Below are 10,000 nucleotides of genomic sequence, written 5' to 3' on the forward strand. Positions count from 1 at the left end.
CATCAAACATAATATATTTGTGCCAGGGGTGTCAAACTCATTGGTTCAGGGGCCTCATACAGCTCATTTGATCTCAACTGGGTCAGACTAGCAGCGTAATTGCATTTAATATCGCTAAAGATTGTTTTTCTTTCAGTGCGTAAATGTACTTTATATGCTTTATGCTTCAGACTACAAGATTTAATATTGATCATAATGACCAATGGTCAGTATATTTATTCACAGATGCACGCACACACGCACACACACACGTACACACACACACACACACACACACACACACACGTACACACACACACACACACACACACACACACACACACACACACACACACACACACACACACACACACACACACACACACACACACACAAACACACACAGTACACACACACAAACACACACAGTACACACACACAAACACACACACTACACACCCACCTCTAGCAGTACTCTCTGTTCCAGGTTCTTGTAGGTGCGGTGCAGTAGTTCCTTGGTCCCCAGCACTCCGTACCACATCATGTTCTTAGTACGACTCCTGCACACACACATGTACAGAAGAGCTTTTGTCAATACTGACCATAAACACAAACAAGCACTTTGAATTAAGAAGCTACTATCCAGTACCACATATTGAAAATAACTTGGGTCTGAAGGTGTGCTTAGCGTTACAATACAGCCGGGAATAGGGGTATAATAAGGACTGGACTCTAGTGGTGTCAACAATGATCGATTCGGCGATCCGAATCGATCCGGGGCATGGACGATCCAGATCCAAATCCGGCAAGTTCCAGAATAAATCCGGCAATTTTTTTAAGTTTCAATTACTTCCATGGATATTTCGGGAGCAAATGAATGTTAAATTAAATGAAAACACTTCAAAACATTGCAAGACTGATACAGACTGATACAGAAAACAGCCAATAAATTGTTGCTCAGTATCTGACTACTTGTATTTCCTCATCATGGCTGAAAATTTGCTTTGCGTTCAGTAGAAATGTAATGCATTGCAATGCATTGTAGAATTGAATCGAATCAGATTGGATCTAATAGAATCGAATCGAATCGGATCTACTACCTCCCGAATCGTGATCGAATCGGATCGTGAGGGCAGTGCCGATCCACACCACTACTGGACTCTTATACTGGACTGGACTCTCTTTTTTAAAAGATTTTTGGGGGGCTTTTGTGCTTTATTTGAGACAGAATAGTAACAGAGGGACAGGACATGAATTGGGAAAGAGAGATGGGAAAGGGCTAGAAAATGATCCCGGGCCGGAATCAAACCCGGGTCGCCAGCATTGTAAGCTAAGTGCCGTACCGTTAGGCCACGTTAGGGCCTGGACTGGACTCTTATATCTAGTTAATTTGAGTTCATTTAACTGAATGGCCGAAACAATTGACTGTATGACACAGTGTATTACGGTATATTGGATTGGTATCCTTTAGCTTTTGATGGCACAACACTTCAGAGGCAAACAACCCTAAGGAGAGCTGAGAGGCTGTGGAGAGGTCTGGCTATGTTCAACGAGAGACAGAGAGAGATAATGCGAGAGAGGGAGAGAGAGAGAGAGAGAGCGAGAGAGAGAGAGAGAGAGAGAGAGAGAGAGAGAGCGAGAGAGAGACACAGCAAGAGAGAGAGAGGGGGAGAGCGAGAGGGGGAGAGAAAGAGAGAATGAGAGAGAGAGAGAAAGTCAGAGAGTAAGTGCGAGAGAGCGAGAGCAAGAGAGAGCAAGCAAGAGCGCGACAGAGAGAGAGAGAGAGAGAGAGAGAGAGAGAGAGAGAGAGAGAGAGAGAGAGAGAGAGAGAGAGAGAGAGAGAGAGAGAGAGAGAGCGAGAGCATATGAGACAGTCATAAACCACACTCCTCCCTCCAACCTATTCCTCCTCCTCTCTCCTCTTCTCTCCCCCTTTATCTTACCGGCACTTCTCCGGGTGCTCGTCCCTCTTGTTGTTGAAGTCCAGGGAGATCTTGGCGTCCAGCCCGATCCCAAAGTAGTTGTTCATCACGCACTTCTCCGTGTAGCAGTCCCTGGGTGGGGAGAGGGGGTATAAGCACACAGCCAGTCTACGCCAGCAGAGCACACACACATGGGAAACCTAGATTAGTGTGTATTGTAAAGTGTGGATTAAAAACTTGTACAATGGAGTACATTATTATATAATATTCTGTGTGTTACGGAAGGCACTATCTTTTACATTTCATGTATTTGCTATTTTTCTTGACTGATGATGATGATGGGGTGATAATCGAGACATGGAGATGAAGAGAAAGAGAGAGAGAGAGAGAGAGAGAGAGAGAGAGAGAGAGAGAGAGAGAGGGGGAGGGAGAGAGAGAGAGACAGAGACAGAGACAGAGAGACAGAGAGACAGAGAGAGAGAGAGAGAGAGAGAGAGAGAGAGAGAGAGAGAGAGAAGGATGACGGATGACTGAGAGGTGAGAGAGAGGGATAGGGAGAGGACACTTACAGATTCTCAGGGTCACAGTTGAAGGGATCAGCATTGACCAGTAGCCTGCTGATGACTGAACTACTGGACAGAGAGCCCGTCATGCCCGGTCTGAGACCTACAGACACAGACACAGACACAGACACAGACACAGACACAGACACAGACACAGACACAGACAAAGACATAGACACACACACGAACACACAGTTCATTAGTATGTTGTACCATTTAAACTGTAACAAAGGTAAAGACAGTTGCCCATCCGGCTTCGAACCTGGGCCTCTAGAGTACCGAACTCTCTTTCCTCTTCACTACATAGACCAATACAACACAATGGGGATTTATAAATAGGGTCTCCAAAAACACAAGGCTCTTACTGGGGTAAAGGATCTTGGTGTTGAGCATGGGCATGTTGTCCCGACTTCCTGTCTGGGCAGGAAGTGATGCGGAGCTCCCCAGGGACAGGCTTCCCTTGCTGATGAGCTTCTCACATGGTGTCTTGGACGCTGTGGAGGAGAAACATAGATAAATGTTTTAACATTACGATACATTCTAGTACAATAAGAGTATAATAAATGGCAACAATGATGATCAAAGGAATTTCATAATATTGGAATGTTTTATTTGTCACATCATCGATTTTTCCAAAACACATGGTTAGTCACAGGGAATTACAGGGAAATGCTAACATTTAGTGAGCAAATACTGAGGCATTTCAGTTGAAATGCAAACAAAAGCAGAGGTCAGTCAGGGACTGCTATTCACTGCTTTGATTTCCAAGCACACTAAAGTACCGTGAAATTATTAATGTGCCAGAAGCACATATTTCAGTTGTTTCAGCTTATGGAAAATAAACAAATCCATGTATTTGCCAGGAAACTATGTGGAAATTAGGGGACAAGGACAGTAAACACGCCAACTAAAAACGGTGAGGACAGAAAATAGTCCATCATACTCTGAGGTAAATATATATAGAGAGAGTAATAGCGAGACAGAGAGAGAGAGAGAGAGAGAGAGAGAGAGAGAGAGAGAGAGAGAGAGAGAGAGAGAGAGAGAGAGAGAGAGAGAGAGAGAGAGAGAGAGAGAGAGAGAGCAAGCAAAAGCAAGTCCGAAAGACAGAGAGAAAGCAAGTGAGAGAGAGACAGCGCGCCCTCGATTTTTTTTCCCTGTGTAAACACTTTCCAACCAGGTGTGTACGTATGTGTGCGCGTCGTTGGTCGAGTTATTTTTAGCCGTGGCCAGCCAGCGCTGCTTCCCCTCACGCCTGCCAGGAAGTGGCCAGACAATGCTCACGTCTGCCGCTCGCTCTGCTGTTCGTCACACCGCAGGACACCGCGCATGCTGACCCATTTGGCTTTGAAGCTGCCAACTAGCGCGAGTCGACCCAGTTACACTACTCTCGCAAATAAAAAAAACGATAAATAATAAACGATAAAGAACGCACGCACGTGTTGGAAGTGTTGACGAGAGACCCAGTTAACATTACTCTCCGAATAAACAACTAAGCGATAAATAAATGATAAAGATCGCGCTGTGATGATGGTTGGTGAGGCTCAGTGCTGAAGTGTGTTGACGCCAACATGGATTATTCATGTCTCGCGTCTCCATTACGGCTGTGTTATGGATGGGCGAGCGGCGTGCTGGAATATGTTATCATTCATGGTCGGGGTTCTGTGTAACAGGGACCTTTAGCAAGACTTTTAGGCCTCTTTTCCATTGCCGGTTTTCTGGTAGGCCTACAGCGTGACTCGGCCGACACTTTTGGCTTTACGATTGATCTGTGGCGAGCCTATTCGAAAAGCAAAAAGTGTCGGCCGAGTCAAACTTTGTCGAGCTGTAGGCCTACCAGAAAACCGGCAGTGGAAAAGAGGCATGATGGATGGCCAGTGTGCTGGAATATGTTATCATTCATGGTTGGGGTTCTGTGTAACAGGGACTTTTAGAAAGACTCTTAGTCAGGCTTTGGATGATCAAGGCCAGACCTCCAAATGAGAAATGATCGGAGCTGAAATAGAGCAGTAGCAACGCAAAACTTCAAAATGTAGCAGCCTTTCATTTAAGCTATTTTAAGACATTGAAGCATTAACATTAGGATTTACTGGACAGACGGATTACACTACATAACACTTTGCAGACACTTTGATTCAAAGCAGCTTTCAGAAGAGGCTGTGAATAAGTTATGAGATAGGTAGACAGACGGCCAGATAAATACAGTGCCTGATCTACTGTATGGCCTGATGGCGCCGTTTTTTTTTCCTCAGGAAATTCCTGAATGCTTTTGTGAGTCTCTGCACATACTGTATGTTGAAAGGCCACTGTGTATCATTTTATGGTTCACAAACGTGTCCTTTTTCATGAACACATAACGCCACCATCAATTTCAAAAACTCAAAGGGGGGGGTCCAACCTCCATACTCATGCTCCATTTAGAACTACTGGACATACAGTACTGTACACATGTCTTGTTTTTTTCCTCCTCTTTTCCGCTAGTTATGGCATGAGACACCCATAGCCGTGGGGACCCTCGGAAATTGTATGTATTGGAACTTTAATGCCCACAGCTGAAAGCATATTGGATTGTGCGTGAAGAATCTGACTGTGAGAGGAGGATTATTCAAGTGTTGGCAGAGGACGCGCTCAACTTCTTGGAAAACCGAAAAGCTTTTGGGTGCGAGATAAAAAGCGTCAACTTAAGGAAGAAGAAATCCGCCCTCACAAACTGCGTCTCATTATTTATTTATATTACCACCATGTCCAAAAAGCAAACGCGTTTCGGCTAACAAGCCTTCATCAGTGCGTGGTACCACGCACTGATGAAGGCTTGTTAGCCGAAACGCGTTTGCTTTTTGGACATGGTGGTAATATAAATAAATAATGAGACGCAGTTTGTGAGGGCGGATTTCTTCTTCCTTTAGGAGGATTATTCAATCATTAATTTTGTATTGCCAAACTTTTTCTTCCAACTTGCCACGGACCTCCTTGCATCCACTTTGAAAACCACTGTACTAGGTAACGACATGATCTGGGCCCAGGGTGCTCACCTCTACGTGGGGGTCTAGAGGGGCAGGGGTTGCCCCCGCTGTGGGAGGACTGCAGGGACACCTTGTCCTCTTCCTCCTCCTCCTCTTCCTCGTCCGGGCCCAGGGCAAACACCTCCTGCGTCTGAGCGTTCTGCTCGTCCACCGCTGGGATGGAAAGAACGACGGAGGTGGTCAGACAGACAGGAAGACAGACAGCAGTGCACAGAGCATGCAACAGGCAACAGGGAAACAACAATAAACAAGACAATATATTTAGCCGTTTAGGCTGTTGTCTTTACAAAATATTTTTTTAAGTGACCAGAGATCTAAAGACTAAGAAAGATATACTAGGTCTTGTCAGAGATATAAAGACTACTTTACATGTGTCTATGATGTTTTGATGTGTGTGTGTCTGTGCTTGTGTGTATGTGTGTGCGCATGCGTGTGTGCCTGTGATTGTGATGGTGTGTGTGTGTGTGTGTGTGTAACTGTGTTCATATGACCTTTCTGTATTCTTATGGGGTTGTGCACAGCATGTGAACAACATGAAAGTGTGTGTCTGAGTGTGTGTGTGTGTGTGTGTGTGTGTGTGTGTGTGTGTGTGTGTGTGTGTGTGTGTGTGTGTGTGTGTGTGTGTGTGTGTGTGTGTGTGTGTGTACGTGCACGTGCGGACCTGTGCGATTTTGTTCCTGTGACCTTTCTTTGTTCATCTGTGGTTGTTCAATGTTTTGTGATGTCTAGAGTGTGTGTGTGTGTGTGTGTGTGTGTGTGTGTGTGTGTGTGTGTGTGTGTGTGTGTGTGTGTGTGTGTGTGTGTGTGTGTGTGTGTGTGTGTGTGTGTGTGTGTGTGTGTGTGTGTGTGTGTACGTGCGGACCTGTGCGATTTTGTGCCTGTGACCTTTCTTTGTTCATCTGTGGTTGTTCAATGTTTTGTGATGTCTAGAGTGTGTGTGTGTGTGTGTGTGTGTGTGTGTGTGTGTGTGTGTATGAGTGTGTGTGTGTGCGCGTTTGTGTGTGCGTGCGTGTGTGAGTCGCATCTCTGTGCTGTTTTGCGATGTCTAGAGTGTGTGTATGAGTGTGTGTGTGTGCGTGTTTGTGTGTGTGTGCGTGTGTGTGTGCGTGTGTGTGTGTGAGTGTGAGTGTGTGTGTGTGTGTGTGCACGTGTGTGTGTGTGTGTGTGTGTGTGTGTGTGTGTGTGTGTGTGCGTGCGCGCGCGCGTGTGTGTGTGTAAGAGCTCCTACCTTTCTCGGTGTGCTCTATGATCTGCCGGATGGCCTTCTTCAGGCTGTTGGCCCTCAGCATCAGCTGCTCCCGAGGCTTAAAGATGGCCGCCGCAGCGGAGGGGGCGCTCCGCGGAGGAGGAGAGCAGGGGGCGCCCGTAGGAGTGGTGCCCGCTGAAGGTGCACCGCCGGTGGGGGAAGGTGTCTGAGGGGTGGGAGGTCCGGGGCCCTGTGTGGAGGTGGGGGTGGCAGGCGGCACCCCTCCTCCTCCTCCGTCGCCCTCCTCCTGCTCCTCGGCGATGGTGGGGGGAGGGGCGGGCATGACGCAGGACGCCTCCGCCTCCTCGTTCAGGGTCTTCAGCAGGGAGTCCAGCTTCTCCTTCAGCACGCCACACTGCAGAGACACACGGGAGGAGAGGAGAGGAGGGGGAGGGGGAAAGAGAGGAAGAGAAATGCTCAAATGTTCAAAGTGGAGGAGTCAGGTGCTGGTTACACGTATACGGCAGAGATTCTTTAAGTATAGAAATATGCCAATGTAATAGGTTGCTATGGGCACCTAACATGACCAGGTTCCGGTCTGCCTAAAGGGGCGTGTCATAATGCTCCTAGCATTGAATAGAACAGTCCTTAGGTCTGCCTAGGTGGGGGGGATCCCCCCCTCCCCCTCCCTCTTGCAATAATAGAACCCGGAAACAATGGGCCAATGGAACCTCTCTCTCTCTACTCTCTCTGTATACGGTTATTACCTCCACCAAGGAGGTTATGTGCTCTCCTGACACAAGAGGGCAGAGGTGTCTGTGCTCTCTAGGCACATTTCTAGCATTTGAGTAGTATAGTATTTTTTTTTAGCCGCTCAGGTGTAAACATGACATGTGGATAAAAAAATAAAAACTGCATTGTGAAAGGTTCGTTTTTTGCCCCCTTAAATGGGATATTTGCAAGAGTTTTAAAATGCTCTGTTTATGTGTGAATGAGAGCACAAAGCCAATGAGCTTTCAGAAAAAAGCAGTGTTCAGTAAACACTTAAGAGAATAAATACTCTGGGACCAAAAACAGGTTGTGTTACACAAGCAGTTCCAAATGTTTTGTATATATTCTCTACTGTAGTATGGTTACCAGGCCATGGGAGAGATAACTGCCTTGAAGACGTGCCATTCAACGGAATGAATCGGCTTGGCAGAACTTAACTTACAACTGTGTGTGTGTGTGTGTGTGTGTGTGTGTGTGTGTGCGCGAGAGTGCATGCGTGCCTGCCTGCCTACGTGCGTGCATACGTGTGTGCGAGCTTTTGTGTGTGTGTGTGGGGGGTGCATGCATGCGTGCGTGCGTGCGCGCGCGTGTGTGTGTGGGCATGTGTGTACCTTCTTAGCCATGGCCTCTGACTCCTCAGAGCTCTCTGTGTTCTTCTCATAAGCCTTCCCCACTCTGGCCACAAAGTCCTTGACTGTCTCGCAGAGAACCCTGCAAACACACACACACAGACACACACACACACACACACACACACACACACACACACACAGACAGACGTACACACAGACGCACACACAGACACACGTTATTAGTATGCAAAACACACACACACACACACGCATACGCACACGCACACACACACACACACACACACACACACACACACACACACACACACACACACACACACACACGCATACAATATACATGCCCAGACACAGTGGTATGTAAACATCTCCACATGCAGAGGGACACATAAGACTGCAATGATGAGTAGCATATTCAGGCCAAATGAGCCTCAGCTGTGAGGGGGACTGTGGAGAATGGAAGCCTACAGGCTTGGCCCCACACACTACACACGGTACACTGTATACGGCAAACACAGCATAGCATAGCTATAAGGCTATGCATTCATTTTCATCGTATGTCGGGGGTAAAAGTATCAGTATCGGTAATCAGTATCAGCAAATACAGAAATAATTGAACTCGTACTCGTACTCGTACTCGTATCGTTTTTTTTTTTTTTTTTTAAGTGATATTGTGCATCCCTAGTGCAGAGGGTTAAACTCACTTGGCGGAGGAGATGACGACGGAGTGCTGATCTGAGGTCAGTATCTTGGACAGGTGAGCCGCCACTGAGTCCTCATAGGTCAGGATCTGCTGCACCTACATGCACGCACGCACACACACACACACGCACACACACACACACACACACACACACACACACACACACACACACACACACACACACACACACACACACACACACACACACACACACACACACACACACACACACACACACACACACACAGACACAGACACAGACACAGAGACACAGACACAGACACAGACACACACACACACACACACACACACACACACACACACACACACACACACACACACACACACACACACACACACACACACACACACACACACACACACACACACGACAACACACGCCAAGACAAGAGCGGCTATTGAATAGACAACCCAGAACATACAGAACTGTCATGTAATACATGTACTCTACTTAAAATACAGTATTCTCTTGTCATGTACACCACATGGTCATGTCTAAGGCAGAATGACCAGTGAAATAGACAACTTGGGACATACTATGTCACTGTCATGTTATATATCGGGACTCAATGGAATGCAGTTCTTGTCATGAACACCACAAAAACATGTCAAAGCCAGTTAAATAGCTCTGAATGCATATCACTGTCATGTACTGTAATACATCAGACCGTAAGGAATGTATCTCTGTCACGCACACAACACAAAAACACACCGAGACAGAGCTGAGCTAATGATTTAAACGGGCAACTGGTTACGTAATATTTATACATGCATAATACATTAGATTGGAGTCAGTGTAATGGGATACTGTCCTGCACACACGCTGCTACTGTGCACAACTTATTATTCATCTAGACCTACATACTGGCAATCTTGCTTTAGGCTTTTCAATAGATTGAATATACACTAATCAACATGTCAATCATTTGCCTCAAACTCTGATGAGTTGATTTTTTCTTTTTAAAGCTATCTGAATGAATTTTCATTTGGCAACCATTGATATTGCCTATGAGCTGAAACAAGTTAAATGGCAGTTGATGGGCACGTTATTAAGCCATAATATTATCAAAGTCCATTACTCATAAAAAAATAACTACAGTAGTGTGGAAACGAATTGAGTTTTAAAATATTCAGTTAGTGCCTTCCTCCTGACGGATGGGACATCCAATCCAAACCCACCCAAAATCATAAACGCTAACCCTAACATGGCCACTGATACAAATCTCCTAAATGCTACTAAGAATG

General features: G+C 46.2%; 1 protein-coding gene across 5 annotated transcripts in view; it reads right to left on the bottom strand.

The window, feature by feature from the left end:
• Positions 1-10,000, bottom strand: part of LOC134454455 (diacylglycerol kinase delta-like) — a 70,248-nt gene that overhangs the window by 11,295 nt on the left and 48,953 nt on the right. For 4 of the 5 annotated variants that reach the window (XM_063205458.1, XM_063205454.1, XM_063205455.1 and 1 more), the window contains 8 exons: positions 8,736-8,830; positions 8,053-8,152; positions 6,713-7,085; positions 5,494-5,637; positions 2,830-2,958; positions 2,471-2,567; positions 1,923-2,069; positions 443-539 (listed from right to left, as the gene is read on the bottom strand). In XM_063205458.1, coding sequence (XP_063061528.1) covers positions 443-539; positions 1,923-2,069; positions 2,471-2,567; positions 2,830-2,958; positions 5,494-5,637; positions 6,713-7,085; positions 8,053-8,152; positions 8,736-8,830 — 1,182 coding nt within the window. The remainder of the gene's footprint in view (positions 1-442; positions 540-1,922; positions 2,070-2,470; positions 2,568-2,829; positions 2,959-5,493; positions 5,638-6,712; positions 7,086-8,052; positions 8,153-8,735; positions 8,831-10,000) is intronic. The other variant, XM_063205456.1, reaches the window with a different exon arrangement.

The sequence above is a fragment of the Engraulis encrasicolus genome, chromosome 8 (assembly GCF_034702125.1).
Source record: "Engraulis encrasicolus isolate BLACKSEA-1 chromosome 8, IST_EnEncr_1.0, whole genome shotgun sequence".
Classification (NCBI taxonomy): domain Eukaryota; kingdom Metazoa; phylum Chordata; class Actinopteri; order Clupeiformes; family Engraulidae; genus Engraulis; species Engraulis encrasicolus.